The sequence below is a fragment of the Linepithema humile genome, chromosome 4 (genome assembly GCF_040581485.1).
Source record: "Linepithema humile isolate Giens D197 chromosome 4, Lhum_UNIL_v1.0, whole genome shotgun sequence".
NCBI lineage: Eukaryota > Metazoa > Arthropoda > Insecta > Hymenoptera > Formicidae > Linepithema > Linepithema humile.
The window spans coordinates 20319343-20344002 of record NC_090131.1 but is presented as its reverse complement, the minus strand read 5'-3'; the positions used below and the strand labels follow the sequence as shown (position 1 = coordinate 20344002).

Here is a 24660-nt window from a genome sequence, read left to right as displayed (position 1 = left end):
GATAGTAATCTCATTTCTCTTGGGAAAGATCAAATGTACCAAGAATTTACATTTCCATCTTTAAGTTTCGCATCCCTTGTACATGTGAGTAAAGAAGTCAATCACAAATTTTGCAACGCATGTTTATATGTAAGAAAAATATTTATTATCGTTGTATATACATCAAGAACTTTCTGAATATTTATTCGTCATTGTTTTCTTTCTCTTGCTCTTTTCGTTGATTCTCCACCTCCTACAACAGAGGAAACGGAAAAGCAGAACGTTAATTGTCATAATTGAGCGTCAAATCTAAGAGTGGTATTAAAACAAATCGTCAAATTTCCCAGGCGTATTCCTTCGGCAATTGAAAGAGACGTACCCTCTGGATAATGTCCAAATAACGTCTGGATATTGTGGCGTTATCGCGCGATTGGAAAAACTCGCTGATCTCTTGCGGAACGCAGAAGTGCGCTCGCGTAGGAGACTTTGGTTGAATACCTATTTCCTCTCCAATAAATCGAAATTCCGGCGTGTCATTAATATGATTTTGTAATTCCTCGTATGTAAAGAGCGTTCCTTTTGTAGCCGATTCATTCATTGGACCAAAATCTATTATCTTCACCTTATCTTTTTCATGTCGTATGACATCGAAGGAATCTATAAGAAACAAAACTCTATTACACAAGTATACAAATTTAAATACTATTATTGACCCTAGTATAACGCTTACTTACAGTTACGCAGTGGAAATCTGCCTTTGATGCGTTCCAAAAACAAGCTCTTGATGTCTGTCTGTATACTATATTTTTCTGACTCGTTAGAACTGTGGTACTGCGATATATCTCTCTGACTTATAGCTGCATAAGATGCAATTTGTTATCGCGAAAGTTGACTTTGTAACAGCAGGCAGAAACGCGGAAGCAGTTGATACTAAATAAAATTTAATAGTTGAAAGAAAATGAGTTGATAACTTACCAATGAGTTCGTTGTCCACGACAAAGCAGCGAAATTCTGTACAAGGATTAATATCCCACCATCGTTTCAACACTAGGCAGAATGGCAAAGAATTCTCACTATCTCTCATAGATCTTGCGGTACTTAAATCTTTAGCAATTCTGTCGGAACTCTTTAGCAACAAATAGACTTCTTCTAAAGTCTTACATTTGAGAGTCTTTGTTGGTGCAACCCACATCGCATCCTGTAAGATAATCACTAATAATCGTTATAATGAATTATTACAACTTCTATTATAAAAACTATACTATATGAATATTATGTATATATTACACGAATGCAAAATTATATTACTAATTATATAATGATTTATCAAGAAATTATCTGATCCAGTAACTGAATCATTTGTTTTCAAAAAGAAATTTAGCTTTTACTACACAGTATTTTATAATATAGTGACTGATGCTTTTTCCTGAGAAAAAAAGGATTTTAAAAGTCTCTTTTCTAAAATGACTAACTCAATTGCCAAACAGTAATAACATACAAAGAAGAATAATTTACCATAGGTGAACTCCAGTTGGTTTTAATAAATATTGCATCATATTCGTCTAGCACATTCTGTATTTTTTGACTGAATTCAGGGAATGTTGGTTGATAATCAGCTTCCTGTAACACGTTTTAAACAAATTATTATAGTTCTGTGATAAATCCTTGTAATTGCACGGTTCTTTCAAATAAAAAGTAATGAACACCTCTTCCTCACCGGTCACCGGCGAACCATCAATCCACTCAGAATTCTCCGGTAGCGATTTCGTCGCTTCGAGAGGTAACACAAATGCATCGTGCTCCAGATATTTTAAAATATCGTCGGGAATGTGAATGATTGTAGCCTTCAGAGAATTTTTCTTAAACGTTGGATACCAGGAGGAGAAAGAGCACTCCGGTTTCAAATCACTCACCATCTTTTCAAAATTTAAAAATTTTTGTTTTTTTTTTAAGTTTATTTAAAATCTTGTTTTCTAAAAATTTATCATAATGGCATAAATGCTTTTAATATTCTCAATGCAGCAGTATGAAAGAGTTAGAAGTATATTCAAGTATATTGAAGCAAACTATGTCTAACTGTCATTGAGTAAAGAAAATAAAGTAAGATGGACAAACTTGTCACACGGTTCAAACTGCCCTCTCGACATAATTAGGCTAGTTTTCATGAGCTTGTCCTTAAATAAAAATATATTTAATTTTTAAAATTGCATTTAATGTATACTTCCTTGTATGATTTCTTGTTTTACAGTCGATTTTGAAGTTTTAATTCAACATTTCATTCAGATTAATATACATTTCTTTAGACAATGCTAATGGAAGCGAGCAGTCGACTTCGATATTTATGTTCCGTGGTCGACGTGAGCGAGACGGTGAATTAACGATCTCTTTTCCTCCTTTCCCGGACCTCCATTCGCCCCGTCACTGCGTTCGTATTGCACTGTTCTGTCAAACTCGGAACAAAAAGGGGCGAAGGTCCGTGTGCGCGCGCGAGTTGCGAGTGCGAGAAAGCTTGTGTGCGGGGTGGGGCCGCTTTTACACGAATTTCGTCGGTGTCGGTTGTCGAGGAAGATGAACTGATCGACCTGCATCCGTCACACGATTGTGGAGTTGTATCCTCGTGAACTTACATCGATTGTTACATTGTGAATCTGATCAGCTCCGAGACAGCTGCGGATAGCCAGCCATGGAGGACGATCTGCCGACTGAGTACGATGTGGTCGTCGTAGGAACAGGTATTGATTTTTATCAAAACGAGATAGAATCACGCGTCGCATTCGCCAAGTAAATGAATTTTTCGCCAGTAATTCCTCTCGCTGTCATGATTCTCGATAGGTATGACCGAATCCATCGTCGCCGCGGCGGCAAGCAGGATTGGCAAGAAGGTTCTGCACCTGGATAGGTAATGCATAAATGCCCGGCCGGTGCATCTTTTTCTTACCTCCTTCTGCATTGTGTCGTTGAATTACTCATATAATATAACAGAATCAATGGATATACTCAGAACTTTATAAAACAATATAAAATGTCTGAAAATTGTATGAAATAATTTTATTGCATTGATTATCATTGATGAACTAATGACACAGTGCATCATTATATGTGTATAAAATTGGTATATTAAGTATAATTGCTATTGTATTGAATGTTAAACATATTTTAAAGTTTTTTATCAGAAAATGTCAAAATTATATAACAGTTTTCTTATTTATTAAATAAAAAATAAAAAAGTAAGATAGCTTGATATCTTGATATCTTGATATCTTGATCTAATTTTTATCATGTTAAAGATAAAAGGCATATTTCTTAGAACAAAATTATTTATAACTGATATATTATTATATTTATTTAATAAGATCTGTTTAATGTTTCTTTATTTAGCAATGAATATTATGGAGGTCTTTGGGCTACATTCAATTTTGATGGCTTGCAAAAATGGATAGAAGATCTAAAAACAGCTAAAAGTAATACTAGAAATGCAAATGTCGATTTGGAGAAGAATGAAAAATTTTTAAAGGCTAGTGATCAATATTCTACAGTGGAGAACATTGAAGAAACCTGGTATATTTCCAAGTAAGAAAGGAATTGCATATATTAGCTATTTGATATTTTTGAAAGATATTTTGTATATTCTTACTAGTTTTCTTCTTACAGTGAAGCAGATTTACCTGATGTTTCCTCAAAAGTCACCCAGACTGAAATCTCTGGAGATAGCGCCAGTGCTGAGGGTGCAGAAAAGACTGATCAGGACAAGGCTGAAAAAAAGGAAAGCGTGAAACAATGGAGCATAGACCGTATCAAAAAAGAATATAGAAGATTTAATATTGATCTGGCACCTAAAGTAAGATTGTCACATTTGTAGATACATGTATTTATTTTTGGGGTATATGTGTACATATAATACGTCATTTTTATTTCAGCTATTATTCGCTCGTGGAGAATTAGTAGAACTATTGATTTCTAGCAACATTGCACGTTATGCTGAATTCCGTGCGGTCTCTAGGGTTGCCACTTATATGGATAACAAACTTACGCAAGTCCCTTGCTCTCGAGCCGATGTGTTTGCCAATAAAACTGTTAGCGTGGTTGAAAAGAGAATGTTGATGCAGCTTTTAACATCCTGCATGGAACAAGGTGCTGATAGTCCAGAGTTTGACGGTATGTAGCATGGTGTGAAAGACTCCCTTTATTGTTTCATTCTTAAGCTAATAATGTTCCCACTTCTTTAGGTTTCCGTGATAAAACATTCTTAGAATATCTTAATACGAAAAATCTTACGCCTATAGTACAGCACTATGTTGTACAAGCTATCGCAATGGCGACGGAGAAAACATCATGCAGAGATGGCGTTAATCGTACAAAGCATTTCCTCAATAGTCTTGGACGTTATGGAAATACACCATTCTTATGGCCTATGTACGGAAGCGGTGAATTACCTCAATGTTTCTGCAGGTACGTCTTTAATGCAAATATAAAAGAATTTTTCTCCAAAGCTTATCGTTATTTTTAAATAATAATATTCCGCATTTTTGCAGATTATGTGCAGTCTTTGGCGGAGTTTATTGCTTAAAGAGACATTTAGACGGCGTGGTAGTTAATGACGATAAATGTAAAGCGATTATTACCGGAAAACAGAGATTGGCCTTGGAACATTTAGTTGTAGGGCAAGGACACTTGCCACCAGAAATTGTAGCCTCTGAAGGAGAAAATCAAATTTCGCGTGGAATTTTCATTACTGATAGGTATTTTTCACGTGTAATTCTCTCATGTATAATTTTAATTAATATTATATTCACGTAAAATTTTATCGGAGATCACTTCGGTTTAACAGATCAATTATGCAAGGTGATAAAGAAAGTCTAACGCTTTTGTATTATCCACCGGAAGAACCTGGCCAAGAATCCGTTACTTTAATTGAATTGGGACCATCCACGAACGCTTGTCCTCAAGGATTATGTATGTACAATATTAATGCGAGTATACTTCAGACTTGAACAGTATACCTACATCATGCTCTTTTATTTTTCTTAGTCATGGTTCATATGACATGCAAACGTACGAAAAATGCAAAAGAAGATCTGGCATATGTCGTGAATAAGTTTCTGAGAGCTGAACCGCTTGACTCTAATGTAACACGTAGTTCTTCTGATTCTCATACCCAAACGGTTTCTCCCGATAAACGACATCTTCAGGTAAATATCAGCGTGTGTGAAGCTGGCGTATCATTTCGTAGAAATTCATTAATTATTGAGAATTCTGACTTTATTAAGTTTATTCAGTTTATTGAGAGTTCTGGCATACTAAATATCATTAAAAAACATTGACAGAAAAAACTTATCAATGCATTTTATTGAACGAGATACTTGTGAACATTGGAAGTGGACCTAATATTGTTTTCTGAATTTTTTTTTTTGAATTATATTAGGATCGTGATCAACGAGAGAAGGAAGCAAGTGAATATCCATTACCTCAAGTGTTATGGTCTCTATATTTGAATTTACCTGCAAGTGATATTAAATTAAGCGACTCTGCGCCGAGTAATATACACTTATGTTCTGGACCGGATCTTGAACTCGATTTCGACTTTGCTGTAAATCAGGTATCTATCAATAATGTAATATAATAAACTATAAATAGATAATATTATTTTCTTAAGTGTGTTTCTCTTGTAACTATAGTTTATACGATTTTTTTAATATACATTAGTACAAAACGATTTAATTTCTTTTCAATTATTTTGATTATTTTGACACACATATTAAATGATAAGTCAATTATATGCAGATTTTTAAGATTTGTTTTTTATTTTTAGGCCAAAAATATTTTTAAATCTATGTATCCAAATGAAGATTTTCTGCCGCGCGCACCTGATCCAGAGGAAATTGTTCTGGAAGGTGACGAAACACCGGGCCCAAAATTCGAGGGCGGTGACCCCGCAGAAGGCGAGGAAAAGCAAGATGTCGAAAAGGCTGAGAAGGAGGAGGAATGAACAATTATCATATACTGCTTTTGCGTCTTCAGTGTTGAAGAGAAGATAAGGCTTTTGCGCCTTTAGTGTCTTTTACCTTTATCGTTATTGCATTTCCTTATAAACATATTCGAAAAAAAGAAAAAATAACAAGATAGAATACAAATTACGATGAGACAGTAGTAATGCAAGCGAAGTGACGAAGCTTTGTGACGTTAATCTTATTTTGAATTGTCCGTATATTTATTCGCAACATTTTTTCGTCTATATTTGGGATATTTGTTGATTCGTGTGTCTGCAATTTATCTCTTGCCTACACAAACACATGCTTTCAAATTTCATGTTTCACTCACAATGTGAGTAGATATTATGCTTTGGTAAGGACACAGACTCGTTAGAAGAGCACAAATGCGTTTACCAAGATAAATATGAAATTACAATGTGATTATTGTGAATGAATATCTTTATGTAATTTTCATATTTTTTGTTTGATACTTTATTGCAACTAAACAGTGAGTATTACGCAAAGAAAAAAATCGGATGCATTTTGAAATTCATTCCAAGTAGACATAGCACTCGCAATCATTAGATTAAAAACGTATCTTGTACACTATATAACAATATCGCCGGAGATTATAAGAAAATAAATAAATATGGTGTCACGCTTTGATACTCTAGTAGTTATTAACAGCATAAACCGCAACTTACATATAACATATTGTATGTGCACGAGCCATTAGTTATTTAGATAGACATCTTGACTTATTGGGATTGATAGTTTGTACTACATGCATTATAAATGGATATGTTATCTTCAATGCGCTTGTCATGATATATCTGTAATAAAAATGCGCAATCTAAACTCAGTTTAAATGAATAATTCGTTAATAATCTGATACAATTATTGTTTTCATTGTTTTGGAATAATTTTCTCAATAATTTTTTTGTTCTGTCGATGAAAAGAAAAGCGTTGATTAATTAATTTGTTTCAAATTCTTATACTTATGTGTAATTGCGAATGCGGTTGTACTCGTCCAACGTGTTTGTGGCTTAAATAGAATAATAATTTTAATAATTTTAGTATTTAACTCTTAATATTAATCGCTTTTAGCCTACCACTCACATACATCTTATAATTTATCTTCTAAAAGTAAAACTATACATATAATATAAAATTTTACAGCATTTATACCTATCAATATGTTATATTTTTTCATCCTTAAAAATAAGGGGAATTCAAGGCTGTGAGAGGTAGCATTTTTTTTATTTTAATATTTAGATATTTCATATTTTTATTTTATAAATACTTATATATGAATTCTTTCATTATCATGTATTTGTAGAATTACGGAAAATTGTGGTAACATATATATGAATTTAAAAGTATGAAATTGTTAAAACATTGTTTTTAATATTTTTTATTATTGCAAATAATATGAGAAGAGCAAACTCGATTATTTCAGTTAAATGATACATGAATGCATTAGTATTTATAATATACATATATATATTGCACACTTAAATATATATATATAGTACTTTTTAACAAAATTACGTCTTGTTTTTGTTTATATATTGTTTCTTTTAAAATTATATAGCATGAAACTGAAACTGAAATTGTCACAAAAAGTTTGTATGATTTAATATATTTCTTACATAAACTATGTTAATAAATCTATACTTCTATTTTTGTGTTTTTCTGAATACACATATGAAATAAATTACTTGGTACATTTTTTTATGTTGATAACTCACAATAATATTATATATCAATAAAAATATAAATTGCTAAATATGTTATAACTTGCAACACAATCATGATTTTAAAATGTAAAAGCACACATAGAGAATTATACATTCACAGATTTGATTTATCTACTATAATTAGCATGGATGCTTCGTCCATGAGTATTTTCTCTCTTTATTTCTTATTAAAAATAAACTATCATGATTTAAGAGAATTATACTCGATAACTATGCTTTATATAAACAAAGATATATGTGTATATTAATATTGGATTATTTGTTTATATTAATAGTGTATAAATACATACACTTAGCAACATTAAATTATATTCTATATCTTACAAGATCCGTCTTATATTATAAAAAAACTGCACAAATTTGGTAAATTTGTAGATAACAATAGATTGTCAGCTCTCTATGTTTAATCAGTCTTAGATTTTACATGTGATCCACAGTATTTCATTTCTGCCATTGTAACAAGTTTACAAATCTTCATTTTAATATCTGCTTGTACTTCTGTAGGTAAATTCAACACGGTCTGTGCCATACTCTCGAAAAATAATTCAATACTACTTTTACAGGGCAGGTGCGAAACTGTTTTAGCCTTGCGTAAACCTTTCTCGGTATTTATCTTGATGTTTGAATTTTCAATTGCTTTTTCATTAGTCTTACTTTCCTTTGATATAGTACTTCTATCATTGTTGTCTACTGTTGTTTTGCTCAAATCATTCAAAGTTATGTTTTGTGTTTTATCTTTACTTGGTACAGTTACGATAACACGATTTGATGTTAAAGTGGACATGTTCAACATAAGTGGTGTTCCAAACATTTTGTGCCGGAGTAACGAGGCACCAGGTGGAAATGGCTTTGGTCGTATCGGACGATAACGGACCTTTTTTAACCCTAATTCCGAATCCACTGTAGAATAATTCACTTTCGATGTAGTTGAAGACTGTGTCTTGACATCTAGGCGTTTCTTCCTAGGTCTGCCTCTACCTCGTTTCGGCGGACGATATTCCTCCTTCATGACAACTGGATGGATTTTCAAATTTTCAGTTTCAATATAATCTTCAATTTTTGGTGACTTTTTTATAATACTCTGATCGATTTCCTCAAATGTTTCATCATAAGTCATTTCGTTGTCTTCCATATTTTAACTGTTTAATGGACTTCATTAAAATGCTTCGCTTTTTTATTGCTCTTTGATACTGTAATAAAAATTATTAATATATTAATATATTGAAAAATATATAACTTATCTACTTTTTGAAGAACTATATTTTTAGAAAGAAAATTTACACATACACACGTATAATATTAAATTTTCGAGCCTTGAATTTTTTATAATTTACATCATTTTTTTTATATTAGATCTTTTTTTAAACGACTTTATTTTATTACGTTTCACTTTTACAAAGAAATATGAAAGACTTTTGATATTTTCTCAGATATAAAATATTTACGAAAGAACTGTATTTTTTATTGCGCAAACACTCGAAAATTAGAAGCAAATACACAGCTTGTAAATAGCTTGTAAATACACAGCTTTTATTAAACTTATTGTTTACATAACGTATGTAAAGAGATAAAATCTCAGTTGATACTTCAGATGGATTACCGATCAAAGTAAAAAGAGAGAAAATTATTTACTAAAAATAAAATAAAATCTAAATATAAATTTTTCTGATTTTGTTAGATTAATCAGATATGTATGTGATATCTATACGTACGTAATAATATGTGAAATAATTTGCTGACGATACTAATGTTTAACCCCGCTATGATGTATGCAGTACGAAATCCATAAACAGTCATGGAAGATTTATACATACTGTTTTTTTACTCGATGCACAGCATTCAATAACCAATCAGAAAATTTATTTTCTAGTGACAAATCTGGCATTAAGCAAAGTTTTCAGAAAACACCTTTTTCTACTGGATATCGTGAATTGGATGCAGTATGAACCTTTCTTCAGGAATGGCTTTAAATGCTTCCGAATCAAAGTTCCTTATCTAGATATTCACACACTGTGATTGTTGTTTCAAGAAGGAATTAGCAATGTATTTTCCAATTTTAGAATAGTGTAAATTTTGAAGAAATAGAAATTCGAAATGATTGAATCTTGCACAAAGAAGCGAATGTTGCTAGGTATTACATTTTTAGGAGGGTTAGTTGTAATTTTTTATATATATTTTACTAATAGCAAACAGATAATTGGTATTTAAAGTATAGGTTAAAGCATTTTTATTAATCTATTTATTTATATTTTTATGTTTGTTATTTTATGTCTACTATTTTATGCTAATTTAATTTTATTCTTTACAGATTAACGGTTTTAGCGTTAATTATCGAAAGTCACTGGACAGATAGTTCAAACAAACTTTACATTGACAGTTTCGAAAATAATTCTTCTTGCATCTCGGGTGAAAAATATGAGGTGATTTCCGAATGTCATCCATGTACAGCCTTTGAGATTGCAAGCGAAAGCATTGGTGTTTGTGTTTATGCGAGATATAAGGAAGTGCTGAAGTGTAAAAGTGGAGAAACAATAACAAGAAGGTAAAGTGCAATGATAGGATTTAATATACATATTCATATAATAATGCTGTTTTCACATGATATATTTATGTTACAGTTGCGACAAAGTAGCTTGGCTGGAAGAAAGAGCATTTTGGAAGTTTGAAGGGTTTATGTTTATTCTGGCAGTTATTTCTTGTTTTAGTATACATTGGAGACAGAATATAATAAGGCAAAGAATAATAAGGAAGTTTTGCTACTTTCCTTAGAAAAATAGCAAACAATTAAGGATTAATGTGTGAGTGTGCAAATTAAGGTTTGGTATACATTTTTATATGTTTTATATATTTATATTTCTCTTGGTTATTTAAAAGAAAAATGAGTGAGATATATTTAGCGATATATTCTATAGCAGACTTATGTCTTGCTCCGATAGAAACAATAGTAACTTTGTTTACTATAAAATATTGTGAATCCTCGATTAATATCAAGCTAATACCAAGTAAGCAAGACTTAGCTGAACAAGCATATACGATAGATCTATCAAATTTTGTTTATGAAGTTGTAAATATTGATGAAATACCTTGTTATGCAAACTCGTGTGAATTGCCAAATGTCTCCTTAAATGAAGGTAGCTGTATGGCTGGTTTGTGCACAGTCTTGAGGCAGATTGTAAAAAGTGCAAGTTCATATTCAATGCATTACTCTAATAAATTGTTGGGATTTAAAGGTTCCTGCTTGATGGCCTGTTCTGAAGCAAGCGTGTGGACTAAATTTTGTGAAATTGATTTGATTTTAAGTCTAAAGTCTTTACATACAAAAGATATGGAAAAAGCTGAATTGCCCACTAGTTTAGCCAGGTTTGAATGTCATATGTCTCAACCAGTTAGGTTGCATAATCTGTACAAGTATACAATGTGCAAAAAGTTTGCTGCGCTCAATATAGCTATACAGGATGAAACAGGTTTGCCAGAACACACGTACGCAGAAGGCGCATGTATTACATTATCCGATATAATCATATTTGTATGTATTCACATTCTATTGAATACATTTTCAAGCCAGACGATATCAAAATTGGTACCTTTAACAGCCAAGTGGTATGAAAGAATGCTGGCAGATCAGTTCATAATAAAATGCTTAAGTTGCCTGCCTTTATTGAAGAACCATACTTTAAGCACACTCCAATACACACTTCCGACTGTAGTAAATGAGAGTTTATATAAGAGTGATCCTAAGCGATACAAGCCAAGAAATCGTATTTACACGAGGCAAGAGGATATAGAACATTCGTTGCAGTTGGTTAAAGACATGAACATTTCAATGGCTCTCGACGTTGAACCGTTTGGTGCAGAAGTAGATTTGGATTGGTCTGTTGTGCCTTTCGACGCCACACCAGAAGGTGGTTCATTGCCACCCGCAAGATTGCAACGGAAGCAAGAGCAACTGCAGAACTTGTGTAAATCCGTCTTGAAATTGGCAAAAGCCGGAGACACTATCGTCGATTTCTGCTCTGGCAGTGGACATTTGGGAATCCTGATAGCGTACTTATTGCCTCGCTGTACAATTATTTTGCTGGAGAATAAAGAAGAGTCATTGAGTAGAGCCAAGAAGCGGGTGGAAAAATTGAAACTGACGAATGTTAAGTTTTGCCAGTCCAACTTGGATTACTTCAAGGGAGATTTCAACATCGGCACATCATTACACGCCTGCGGCTTGGCAACGGATTTGGTCATACAACGTTGCATACGAAAGAACGCAATTTTCGTTAGCTGTCCATGCTGCTACGGCTCGCTGCAAGATAGTCATCAGTTAACGTATCCGCGAAGTGATGTTTTTAAAGAGTATGTTAATAACAAAGAGTATTCGTTTTTAAGTCATGCCGCCGATCAGACGCACGATGAAAAAAATATTAAGACCAAGCAAGGCTACAGATGCATGACGATTATAGATATGGATAGAAAGTTGTATGCTGAACAATTTGGGTATGAAGTTCATCTTGCGAAACTAGTACCAGAAACATGTACGCTTAAAAATCATTTGTTAGTTGGTATACCAAAAGATAAGTTGATGCGCGGCGATGCGTGTGAAAATTAATCGGTTTTCTGGATATATCACATTCTTTTCCAAATAAATGATAAATTTACATTGAGAGCGTTAATTAATTATGCTAGAAATCTTTGTTTATATTAATATACAAATATTTTATATTACGACAGCAAAAATATTATTTATTGACAACATATAAAAACATTTTTTGTATATATGATTATGAAATATAATTTTATAATTAATAAAAACTTCTGAAAAAAATAATAGTACAATTTAATATATAGATTGCATTTTTTCAGTAGTACAACTCAATGTCGAGTCAGGCGATTTAGTTCCAATAAAATCCGTCATCGGCTGTGAGAATGAGAAATCGTCGTTTCAAAATTGACCGATGTTGCATATGCGTGCGCGTGGAAAATGTCACCCGGCTCTTGAATTTGGTTTTAACATGAAATAAAGTAAGAGAAAATCATGATTAGAGTCGAACGACTCGCGATACAAAAGCGATTTTTATGAGGTGTCTCAAAAAGCGGCGGATTCATTGCTGGAATTCGTGTATCTGATTGAGGTTATCTTTGTCGCGAGTTTATTTCTTATTTTCTGTTTTTTTAAATGGAAGAAACTACGTGCAATTCGCCGAAATCACGTTCAGATGAAAATAGCCATATCAATGAGCCAGACACCGAAACATCCTGCAAAAATGACAATGATACGGAACGTTGTAATGGGGAACGTACACCGCGACACTCCGAGAGATCCATTGACAACTCTATTTTCAATACTATTTCCAAAATTGTTAATCCTACTAAGGTAAACTTTTTATTTTCTTGTTTTTTATTTCTTAGAAGATTAGATTTTTATGATACCATAAGTTAGTAATTTTTAGAAGATCCAAATAGAAACATACAACTTGTAAAATTTGTTATTTTTGTCTTTAGTTGATATATTTAATATTATTGCATTTCTACATTAGGTACCAGACATTCAAGATTTTAAGATAGTCAAGCCGATAAGCAGAGGAGCGTTTGGTAAAGTGTTTTTGGGATACAAAAAAACCAATCCGGAGCAAGTGTATGCGATTAAAGTGATGAAGAAAAACGAAATGATAAATAAGAACATGGCGTCACAAGTAGTAATTGAGCGTAATGCGCTGGCTCTGACTCACAGTCCATATTGTGTGCAACTCTTTTACTCCCTGCAATCTGTCAGCAGTGTGTATCTAGTCATGGAATATATGGTGGGTGGCGATCTTAAGAGTCTGCTCGGTGTTTATGGCTTTATGGAGGAATCTATGGCAGCTTTTTACACGGCGGAAGTATGCTTGGCATTGGAGTACCTTCACTCGCATGGCATTGTGCATAGGGATCTGAAACCAGACAACATGCTTCTCTCGCGCGAAGGACACATCAAGCTTACAGACTTTGGCCTGAGTAAGATATCGTCTTTGCATAGAGATCTTGAGATATCAGATTTAGTGAATCCTCTCACTCCCAGTCTATGTGCCAGGACACCCGGCCAATTGCTTTCGCTGACGTCTCATCTCTCCTTCGGTTCTGGCCAAAAGTCCACCAATGAATCGAATCTTAGCGACAGAAGCACACCTATGAACTTACTCGCCGTGCTGCAGAGAAATTGCACGAAAACTGTGGGGCATATGTCGCCGAACTCCGCTATTTCTTCTGTCGCATCTGGAGATTATTCTCGAATATCCGGTGTTACGCCTTTCCAATCGGCGGAGGATTTGCACTTTGAGCATAGCAATGATGAACAAAGTATAGAAGAGGATGAGGATACTGTACAGAAGCATGAAGATGGTCCAGATAGTTCCAGCAGCTTTTATACCTGCGAAGTGTCGTCTTCCAACCAAGCAAACAATCATACCGTTCAGAATGTGGAGGAGGAAAAGGACGAATCCACGCTCGAAGCGGAAGAGAGTCGACGAGAGTCGCAACAGCGATCCCTTGAGCACACCAGTCCGGTGAGTACTTGTACAAATTTATTCGTGATTCGGGGATCGAAAAGAAAGCGACCGGATGCGGCGTGTGCATCGACCGGCTTAACGTGCGAGATCAACGCGATGGATTTAGACATCGATAGGACACCCAAGAGAAATAATCGCGACTCCACGTTTTCCTGTACGAGTCCGACAATCAATGTTACTTCGATATCCAAAACCGTGGATATTACTGTTGATATGGCGAATAATAATCGTAGTAGGACACCGTCTGAGAGTCAGGACGAGCAGGACACCGGCTCTGCGGGTAGAGTAGCTTTCAGCACGCCCGTATCCTCCACTAAACAGAGAGGTCGCGACAATGAAAAGCAGCAGAAGCACCAGGAGGAAGAGGACGCTCAGACCTTTATAAAGACGAGATTTCGCCTGCCGCCGCCGCCCACGTCGCACTCCGCGCCCGAGATGCATACGGACTCGGACAACACTTCCGATGGCCATCGTTCGCCTCAGGGTATCTCACCTATTAAGACACCCGCGACTTCGGGCAACGGGTGTTACACGCCTTATAGAACACCCAAGTCCGTCAGAAGAGGCGGCCAGGGTGGTGCCAATCGGTCGGACGATCGCATACTCGGCACGCCTGATTATCTCGCTCCGGAACTGCTGCTCAGGCAAGGTCACGGACCGGCTGTTGACTGGTGGGCACTGGGCGTATGCCTATATGAGTTCTGCACAGGCTTACCGCCGTTCAACGACGAGACACCACAGGCAGTGTTCGCAAACATTCTCGCGCGCGATGTTCCATGGCCGGAGGACGAGGAAGCGTTATCAGCAGCGGCAACCGACGCCATTGATGCACTTCTCACCTTGGACCAGACAGCACGCCCTTCGGCGAAGGAGGTGCGTTCCATGAGTCTTTTCCGCGAGTTCCCTTGGGACGAGCCGTCGAAAGCGACACCTCCTTTCATTCCGCAGCCCGATGATAAATACGATACATATTACTTCCAAAGTAAGTTTCGCTTCGATATTGCATCTTTGTCATTTCAGGAAGAATATTGCGTGACAAAAACAAGGATCAAGACTTGAAATATCATACACGATCTATTGTCAAGTTTTAAACAGAAATTGGAACGATCTTATCAATGAAATTATTAGAGTTTTGTTGCTGCATTTAGCATCAGACAAATCGCCTTGCAAAATTTGAAACTTTATATTTTAATTTTGAATTTTTATACTTACATTGCATTGTTATTTCCTAAATATGCAATATTATTTCTTAAATGACGTTAAATCTGCTATTGGTGGTGTTGTCGATAGGAGATAATAGGAGAATTTTTTTTGCTTTTAGCACGAAATACACTGCAGCAATTGAATATAAGCAGTTGCGATACGTAGCCTTATGCTCTATGCAAGACGTGGCAGGAACAGAAGCCTATGATGTCAAAACTGTTGTCATGTAACTTTATTTTTTATATATACTTGTGTATGTATAGTAATATAAAATATATTTTGTTACTACTTGTAATCACCGTGTTCGCTCACTTCTTATGTAGTAAATGGATGATGATGACTTCATTTAACGATAAGAAAGCGTGGAGCACGATGATGTTGAATGTTTATAATTAAAAAGATGTCATAGCATCAAATTTTCTTAATAAAAAGACGACATCTTATCGCTTTTCATTACGAAAGCAGATATTTTTGACATTGCTACGAAGCTTATCGAATGACAAGTACGATTTTTAGGGCTCAACAGTTTCTATCACATTTTTTCAAAGTGAGTGCAATCGATTCTGCATTTCTCCGACAATTCGAAGAAACTTATGAAAAAATAGCGACTATGCGAAAAAGACATGGCAGTAGATATGTGTGTCGCATGTCTTCTACTTTAGATTTTTAGAAATCCAAGGCAAGAAGTGCGTTACTCTCGTGTACACGCCAGGATATTGTCCTTTGCCGCATCCTATACCCCAGCTGACGATGCCAACCTGGACCCATCGCCCGTCGTTGACCATTAAAGGACCTCCACTGTCGCCCTGTAAGTGCAATCATTAATTTTCATAAAATTTAGTTTTAAACACCGTATTTATATCTCGCATCACCGTATAAATGAGACTAATTATAAATTTTATTTTATTTTAAAACTAACGAATTATATATTTATTAATTTATCAAATTAAATTACCATTCAGTCTTATTGTGAGCTAAAAATTACACGGCCGCATTTGGTGTTAAAAATGAGATATAAATGCGAAAACAAGATAACGAATATGCGAACACGAACCGAACATGAGTCCTTAGCGGCTCGACCAGCACATAGGAAACTATCGACGATGCCTCCGGGTGCTGCTGCACCATATTTCAATTTACACTCGCTGTTTGACCAAACTGGTATTGATACTTCCTGTAAAATCGCTGGTTGCGGTCCACCTAATTGAATAAAATAATCATTATCAATTTTGAAGGAATGTAGGTTTTCAAAGAGATGTTCTAGAATTCTATTCGTGAATAGTAGCGTTATAAACGCCGTGATCGTGCTGCGAGTAGCTATGCAAATTGACTCTTTAGAAAGTATAAGTAGGAATACTTGAAGGAGTACACAAATGTTAATTACATACTTGTTATTCTAAGCTAAAACAAAAATTGTCTTCGCTGAACGACCCACGTCGTTGAAAGCACAATAGTGTAAAAAAATATTCTTACTTTCTCTCAAAGAGCCCCAGCCAATAACGGTGGCTGTTTTGCCAGAATACAGTTGTGATCCGCTAGGAAGACAAATAGGCCGGATTTGTTCAGTGAATTCCACAGGTTCGTTCAGTGTGAGGAGTGCCACGTCGTTGTAGAGCGTGCGCGAGTTGAAACCGCGGTGTCTCACGACTCTCTTCACTCGCCTTTCGATGTGACGAATCTCGGTGTTTGTCTTTATATTGTAATCACCGAGGCGTACCGTTAACCTTGCAACATCCCATGAGTTCATACTGAAACAATATTACATTTTTGTCAAAGAGTTGTATTTCTTTTATTAGAAAAAGTCAGACGCTATTTCTTCTGAAACTTTTCTCCCGCTTTTACGCAAAATTATTTATAGTGAAATTGAATTTTCTAGAGCCGCTAATAGTGGAAAAATCTCATTCCATTACATTCTTCCATTTCAATTGATAAAAGTGTTAGCTTATAATTTGCAGAATATTGAGAAATAAGTTGAACTTGCTTCGCGACGCAGTGCGCCGCTGTCAGTATGTGTGTATCGTCAATGAGCGATCCGCCGCAAAATTGCCGTCCAGCGTTGAAGAGCGCGGCGATCCACGGCCATTCGCCCGGATCTGCGTTCTTTCCGCCGACAATGCGTTCTTGGTCCTGGTTGCCGTTTTTCGCACCGCATTGCGAGGGATTGGTACTGCTGATCGGGGACTTGCTGGTCGTCGACGTGGACGATGACGAGGCTGGCCACCAAGTTGGTTTCTTCGTCGGCCACGTAGTGGCGAGACCGGGCTTCTTGGACGTCGTGGTTATCGGCTTCAACGTGGTGGACTGCGTCGGTAGACCAGGCGACGGCGGATGGGTCGGTAGCGGCGGTATCGTGTGGTCGGGTGGATGCGTGGGAATCGGCGGTGGCCAGGTAGGCGCAGCCTGAGGACGCGCTATCCCTGTGTTGTGGCCTTTCTTCTTGTTATCCTCAACCTGAAAACGATTTCAGCGTAATGAACACGCGATGGAAAAAGATTCTTCCAGGAATAGAACAAAAGGAACAACTATCGTGGTTCCGTGCCGGACGTAGAAAATGCGCGAACACTGAGTAATAAAGCGAGTTGTAAAATTGTATTGTCGAGTCGACAGGGATACGACTTTCTAAGCAGGCTGTCTAATAATAAGCTTTAATTCGGATCACGTATAATTTTTATGAGTCCCCCGTAGCGAAAGTGATAGCCGCGAGCAGAAAACAAACACGAGTGTCAATATTAGATCGTGGAATTAGGTCGTTAATCGTGTGACACACTCGGATGCCTTACTTGCGGATCTTCCACGGTAGGATCGTCGCAGTTGTCAGGATGGGGTGTGACGAAGGGTTGTAAATTGGAGCAACAGATGCCGAAACTCGGGTGTCCGTCCTCGCGGATGTAGCTGCATGTGTCGTAAACGCCGAGCACCCAACCGTCGAGAGCACCGAGGTCTGGTATCTTGAAGTACGGATAGCACTCTTTGAAGGTCGTACAGCGACCGACTTCGCCTTTTGACGTTAGGCAGGTCTCACGAGTCGTGGCTCCGTTCCAAAGAATACCTCGACCCTGCCTTGATCCGAGTTCATCCGGATCGATCGCAGCTGTAAATTAATTTTTAACATATTTCTGTATGATTTTCTCGCAGAGATATTTTTCATGTAATATAATCATAAATGTAATCATTCTTGCACATTTTTTGATAGCCTGCTGTTATCGCTACTCTTTTATGATTTTGTGGCACAATAGTAATAGTTTTTTTGGAAAATTTCATTCAAGTTTGTTCAGGTGTTCTCCTTCTCTTTATTTCACTGTCCGTTAGAGTGACTGTATGTTATCATGTTTGCCATCGCAAAATCAGGATGCATTGAGCATATTTATCTTAGCACGTACTCGAATGCTTACTTTAGCATGTATTAATGTACGCGATGCGTACGTTTTTCTTATGTCAATCAGAACTACAGAAAAAACAGTGATAAAAATTATGATAAAATTAAAAAAGAAATAATATGCTATTCATGAAAATCTGAACTTAGATTCGTACGGAATAAATTATTATCACAAATACGCATTTGATATTTCTAACATTAAATAATGAAGTAAATTAAATTAAAATAAGTTTAGCAATAAAAATTCGCTTTCCGCGATTTTTAATGTGAAAACTTATTGTTAAAAATGATGTACGAATAAAAGTATAATTGTTTTTAAGCTGACTTGATGCTGCCGGTTATGTAAAATTTATTTCGCGCGACGAATAATCGAAACATTAGAATAGAATTCCATCGAGATACTTAGCAGCGAGTTCGCTGACCTACGCGAGATACACACAGGTGCACACGTACATCGAAGGTGAGGTTTGCGGGCGCCGGGAGAACTTCCGGTTACCGTGCGAGGACGCGCGAATAAATATTCGTCAATTGATACTCGATATGTATTGCATCTGTTAGAGGATTTCACGGTCGTCGACAAAGAAAGTAAGGAGTCAATAGCAAAGAGGCGTCATTGACCATTCGAGAGACTTGACAAACCAGCGTGTCGTTTGTTTTCTTGTGTGTGGCTAATAATTTCAAGATGATATATGATGATATAACTTGTATAGAAGTAACGAGTTGTCGGAACAGTCATTATGCATGAAAAAAAGAGGATAGAAACATTGTTTTTTTAATGCGTATAAAATAGTGGTTTAACATCTTATATGCGATCTTATGCAAAGGATGTCCTTTCTTCGCTATAAAAAACCTATTGAATTATTTAAATTTTTAGAGGAATTCTTAGGTCTAAAAAAACGATTCTTTGGTTTAAATCTGACGCAAAAGTCTTACTGAATATTTTTTTCCGTATTGTTGAATTAAATTTTAACTAAATTAGGTAGCTATTTTTTAATGATTAATATAAATAGAACAATTTTGCATTAACATTAAAAAAAAATTTAATTTTAGTTCTATTGTTTGTATTCGAAAACTATTCCAAGAGATTGGTCCAAATCAATGAGACAAATAGGAATACTTCTCAATCAAACAGGCTGTCAAAACATCTAGACATGCTCATGTCAGAGACAAAAGTGGATAAATCGGAAGCGGAAAATCTATCTACAATCAAGAAACGCATATGAGAGGTGCTTGGCGATTAAAACTGACCTTCGACGACAACAGCATTGTCGTCCTCCGAACGAACGTCATCGAGCGAGTCGAGGTCCAATGATCTCGGCGCCAGCTCGACAGCCACTGTCGCGGGCACGATCGTCGCGAGCACCTGCACCACGAGCACCAGCACCAGCATCGCGTATGACAATAGTTCGCGAGCAAACCGAAGATTTGTTTCGCGTGCGAAAACTCGGAAGCACCGCGGAGGAAAAAAAAAAAGAAGAGTGAACGACGCGCGCGACACGGGACTCAGAGCCCACGTGCGTGACTCCCGGCCGAATGTACCTGGGGACTCCACTAGGCCGTCTAAGCTGCTCGAATAGCCGCTGCTCGAGCTTATAAGCAAGCTGGCTCGCCCTACCCTCTGGTGCGGTCGACGCTACTCTGCCCCCGGAGCGAGACACCTCCTCGGCACGACGCCACAAGATGCTTCTTTTCTTCTCTTGCTCTTTTATCGCCACCTCGATGATCGCAGGGCAGAGGATAGACGGAGGGCAACACAGTAGGGATCAGGTACGGTCTTTCAACGCGCAAAATAATCGTCCGTCAGTTATTTATACTCCGATGGAGTGATTCCACAGTATCTTGAAAAGTCCCGAATGTCCGGAACATTTTTCTTCAGAACTATTTGAGTATTTGAAATGTTAAAAAAAAAAAAACAACAGAAAAAAATGAATCAAGATATTGTAAGTTAAAACAAAGTAAAAAAGAGTTTCCTTAATTTGATGGGAATTAATCGGTTTAAATTTATAATATCTTTTGCGCCTCGACATCTTTTGATCTACATCTCTTTCTTTTCTGTTCTTTTTTTGTGTTCTTCAAGATGTGATACACTAAGCGTTTAAAAGCTTTGAAAACAAAATTGCACTATTTTCCATGCCCATGTAAATCACAGGATGTATCGAGATAACATGTTATGGTGCATGCTATGTAACATGCTACATAATAAGATGTTCACGATATTGATCTTGTCTCATAAAATCTATTTCGCAATATTATGTTAATACGCAATCGCTCGTGGCGAAACTTTTCGAAAGTTATTCGCGATCAATTTGCGATTTGAATACGTAAACGCGGCCGATTGTCCATCTGTGAATGAGATTTACGTTATCTCTCGATTATGTAAGCTGCATGATGGAACCGGATCACGCCCGATCGGTCTTCGATCGCGTGGTTCGTGTCCAACTTGAATGCCGCGCGATGAGATTTGCATTGGAGAGCATGATCCTCGCGTCTGGCCTTGGGGATGCCAAGAGAAGGTTGCATGTAAAGGACGACCGTGAACTTGCTTACCGCGTGATCCCCACCTTCTTGTCTATCCCGGTGGTACGTATTTATGCATTTCCTTCCGCCGACGATGAATATAGAACCTTCCTTCTCCCATGTCTGTCGTAATCTTTTCTTTAATCTGAAGAATCTGCTACCTCAGTAGCAGCAACCGCTGCTAACTCTTACCTCTCCATTCGATTGGCGTCATTTATTTATTTAATGACATTGCGCGATGCTAACAATATTATGCGCTAATAATATTATGCATACTCTAACATAATGTGAAGTATTTCGATAAAGAAATACTTATTAGAAAGAAATGGAAACAACATTTTACGTCTGTATGGATTTTCTTACACGCAATTTCAAGCAGATGCACGACGTGTTTTATCGCGTCTCGTAGACAAGTTTTCCTCGTTAAAAACAGTCCACTGGGACGAGATCTTCGATCTTTTGCGAAGGTATAAACAGTACCTTCCGCGGGCGAGCGAAAAGCGGAGGACCTTGAAGTGTAAATCAGGATTGCGATACGTAGGTCGACGAACTGCGTCGTCCTAAAGGGTGGAGAGAGGAAGAGAGATTTTAAGCTCGCGTTCTTTGACCGGACAGTTAATAACCACTTACTGTCGACATCTCGGAGAGATAAAATCTTTTTTTGTTGTCGCTCGCGAAAGAGGGCTCGTCGATAATCGATAAGGACAGAGAGTTAGTGTCTACCCGCCAAACCGGACTCCGCCTAAAATACGCGTTATTAAAATTCAGTAATAGGCAGCGATTAAAGATGACTAAGCATGAATTTTGTATTATTGTAATCCTCTGTCAAATTGCGTCATGTTTCATTATTGATAGAAAATTTCCAGAAAATGCGGACGAGATTCTTTCGGGGCTGGTGAGAGCGTCTTTTACTACTGATGTGGTAAATTTGATAATATATGTTTCCCGTAATACAAATAATACTTCTGAAATTTTTTTCACTATTATGTATATATTCTCCAGCAAATTTTTTTGTCTAAATTGTATCAACGTAAATAGGAGTTCAATATTTGAGTCATTGATCCAATTATTATAAGCATGCCCAACGAGAGATGTACATGCAATATTTAAGATATATGTTAGACATAAATTTTTTTTTCAACAACTTTGTACTATAGTAAAATTTCTGGGTCTTGTCGGATTCTTCCCCCGAAACTTGCAAACCGGTTGGGTCAGAGTTGTTCGCAATTAACCAGGAGATAACGAAGTCGTTTTTGCACTTCTAACGACCGTCATTGGGAAGAAAAGGTAAAAAAAAAAGGAAAAAAAAATTGGATTTGCAGATAAAAAAGATCAAAAACATCAAATTTTACTTAAATGTTAATCAGATTAATTTATGTTTACTCATTTAGAGATATCTTCAAAAAAAATCATATATTTCATTTTTTTTCTAAGTATGCAACCACACAAAGTGTTTTGTGAAACCAGTCATGGATGATGATAAATTACGGAAATTTCACTTCCTTCCATATGTTCTGTTATTATTTCTCAAGCACAATATAATGGACGATAAAAACGCTATAAAATTTCATAACGCTATAAAATTTTCGCGCGTGGTTGCTTGTGAAAATCGTCGCTTGTTAAATTCTATTGTTCTTACACAAAAATTACTATTGTCCTTACGTAATGTTGACAATTCGATAAATTGTATGTGTCGTTAGAAAAATTAGAATGGAATATCGATATTTGGAGATTGATTGTCGATTTATCTTGAATATCATCTTGAAATATTAAACAGCACAACATATCATCAATCTAGTTTTGAAAGTTTTGAAAGCCTTGCATCATTTATAGAGCTTATTAATATTTAATTAATTTATATGATTTATCTTTGCGATTTTTTTTGCGCGCGCTTATCCATTGATCTTGAATTAATGTAGTAAGCAAAACCTGTCAATTCAAAAAACAAATTTGACTGTGTGAATGCGTGTGTTGTGTATCAGGAATAAATAATAAAAATACGATTCGTTGATGAACAGATTTGATTAATTTCTGAGAAATAAATCAATCGAGGATTAATATGTTTCGAAACGTAGAATATTCTCTTAAGGATTATCTAAGAAAACTATTTTTTCAAGAAGTAACAAATGTAATTTTTGCTCCAGAGTTTTCGAGAGTTCTGTGCAAAAAAAGTTCCAAGAAAAAATACAACTCGTGATTGCGCCAAGAGTTGTTTGCTACATATTCATAGATCCGTTGTACAAAATACGCGAATGATCAGAACCCATTTCTTTCGCGCGAACAATACAAAGAAATACATGTATGCTAACGAACTGTAATTCACGTGAGGGTCAGTGTCCCTCTACAAGGTCGTAGATTCTCACACGATTGCACACTCTAACTGACTTCTAGCAATAATACAGCCCCCTGAGCCGCACTGTAACCACTTACACCCTTCGTCTTCCTATTTCTTCTTGCGTTCAAGAAAATGCGCTGCATCCGTGTAATTAGGTACCAATTAATTCCCCTCTTATTCGCGGACCAATCAGGCTTCTGTATTTCAGAGAAATGTGAAGAAGTTTTTACCTTAACGTATTTTAACGAGTACTTTCAAATATAAGTACTTACTTCTGTGTCAATTATTTTCAATAAAAAATTCGTTTTTATAAAATTTAAATGAAGTACAATTCTTCCGGAATTTATTCAAATGGATAATGCGGAGAGAGAGATGAATTTCTTGTAAAGTGGTTTAGAAAATTTATATACTACATTTTTTACTACTAAAGGATTGTTTAATTTTCAAGAAATTTATATTTGCAAATTGATATTAAGCAGCTTGCTTTTGATCGATGGTTATCGTAGCGGATTTATAATCAATGGGGATTAAACACAATTCCTCTGTCGTCGAAGTGAAATACACGTCATTCATGTCGCGTTCCGTTAGCCGATCTGGTGCAGGATAACGACACGCGCTTGTTTCGTGCTAATCGTACTGGTTGTGTCATGTCAGGCTTTTTCGGATAAGCGATTTCATCGAAATGTCTGCTGAGAAACAACTCGTTAAAGTACGTCAGCCGTGAAATGCGCGTAGATCCTTCTGAAAGCGGTCGGCTATCCTCCACAACACATCGTTGATTTTATGGTACGCTCCCTTCGTTCTTCCTCTAACACCTGGGATCTTCCTTATTTCTCCTTATGGGTTTCCACGCTCGGAAATTCTTCTCTTTTTTTCTTTTGAATTCCTCGCCAACAGGTTTCCCCCGGGGTTCGCGCTCTTCTCGGCGCTGCGCCGAGATAAAACAAAGTAAGAGTTCGCAACTTTTAACAGAAACGGCGAGAAAAAC

General features: G+C 36.3%; 6 protein-coding genes across 9 annotated transcripts; 4 read left to right on the top strand and 2 right to left on the bottom strand.

Moving 5' to 3' along the window:
• Positions 1-122: 122 nt before the first annotated feature.
• LOC105672909 (translation initiation factor eIF2 assembly protein-like) lies at positions 123-2037 on the bottom strand. The gene is made up of 6 exons (XM_012368177.2): positions 1686-2037; positions 1495-1599; positions 955-1177; positions 714-836; positions 359-636; positions 123-232 (listed from the first exon to the last, which is right to left on the bottom strand). Exons 1-6 carry the CDS (start codon positions 1893-1895, stop codon positions 182-184), a joined length of 990 nt encoding a protein of 329 aa, XP_012223600.1. The 5' UTR covers positions 1896-2037; the 3' UTR covers positions 123-181.
• Positions 2038-2394: 357 nt separating this feature from the next.
• Positions 2395-6614, top strand: Rep (Rab escort protein). Of its 2 annotated transcripts, none has more exons than XM_012368175.2 (11): positions 2395-2711; positions 2812-2878; positions 3358-3549; positions 3631-3817; positions 3897-4134; positions 4206-4428; positions 4512-4718; positions 4790-4932; positions 5008-5168; positions 5402-5575; positions 5789-6614. In XM_012368175.2, exons 1-11 carry the CDS (start codon positions 2663-2665, stop codon positions 5963-5965), a joined length of 1818 nt encoding a protein of 605 aa, XP_012223598.1. In that variant the 5' UTR covers positions 2395-2662; the 3' UTR covers positions 5966-6614. The 2 variants fall into 2 exon arrangements, with proteins under 2 accessions (XP_012223598.1, XP_012223599.1); XM_012368176.2 differs by having other exon boundaries at positions 2398-2711; positions 4808-4932.
• A 3064-nt stretch (positions 6615-9678) lies between these two features.
• JTBR (jumping translocation breakpoint protein JTBR) lies at positions 9679-11116 on the top strand. 2 transcript variants are annotated; one of them, XM_012368182.2, is made up of 4 exons: positions 9679-9858; positions 10017-10250; positions 10327-10506; positions 10939-11116. In XM_012368182.2, the coding sequence occupies exons 1-3, from the start codon at positions 9803-9805 to the stop codon at positions 10475-10477; spliced, it is 441 nt and encodes a 146-aa protein (XP_012223605.1). In that variant the 5' UTR covers positions 9679-9802; the 3' UTR covers positions 10478-10506; positions 10939-11116. The 2 variants fall into 2 exon arrangements, with proteins under 2 accessions (XP_012223605.1, XP_012223604.1); XM_012368181.2 differs by lacking the exon at positions 10939-11116 and having other exon boundaries at positions 9680-9858; positions 10327-10641.
• LOC105672911 (glutathione S-transferase C-terminal domain-containing protein homolog) lies at positions 10587-12356 on the top strand. Its single transcript, XM_012368179.2, has one exon. It carries the CDS (start codon positions 10587-10589, stop codon positions 12303-12305), a length of 1719 nt encoding a protein of 572 aa, XP_012223602.1. The 3' UTR covers positions 12306-12356.
• A 218-nt stretch (positions 12357-12574) lies between these two features.
• Positions 12575-15739, top strand: gwl (serine/threonine-protein kinase greatwall). 2 transcript variants are annotated; one of them, XM_067354531.1, is made up of 4 exons: positions 12575-12718; positions 12880-13070; positions 13234-15223; positions 15563-15739. In XM_067354531.1, exons 3-4 carry the CDS (start codon positions 13348-13350, stop codon positions 15607-15609), a joined length of 1923 nt encoding a protein of 640 aa, XP_067210632.1. In that variant the 5' UTR covers positions 12575-12718; positions 12880-13070; positions 13234-13347; the 3' UTR covers positions 15610-15739. The 2 variants fall into 2 exon arrangements, with proteins under 2 accessions (XP_067210632.1, XP_012223601.1); XM_012368178.2 differs by having other exon boundaries at positions 12581-13070.
• Positions 15662-20577, bottom strand: LOC105672888 (lethal (2) k05911). The gene is made up of 6 exons (XM_012368134.2): positions 20069-20577; positions 18225-18535; positions 17426-17895; positions 16918-17192; positions 16499-16644; positions 15662-16250 (listed from the first exon to the last, which is right to left on the bottom strand). Exons 1-6 carry the CDS (start codon positions 20208-20210, stop codon positions 16098-16100), a joined length of 1497 nt encoding a protein of 498 aa, XP_012223557.2. The 5' UTR covers positions 20211-20577; the 3' UTR covers positions 15662-16097.
• Positions 20578-24660: the final 4083 nt, after the last annotated feature.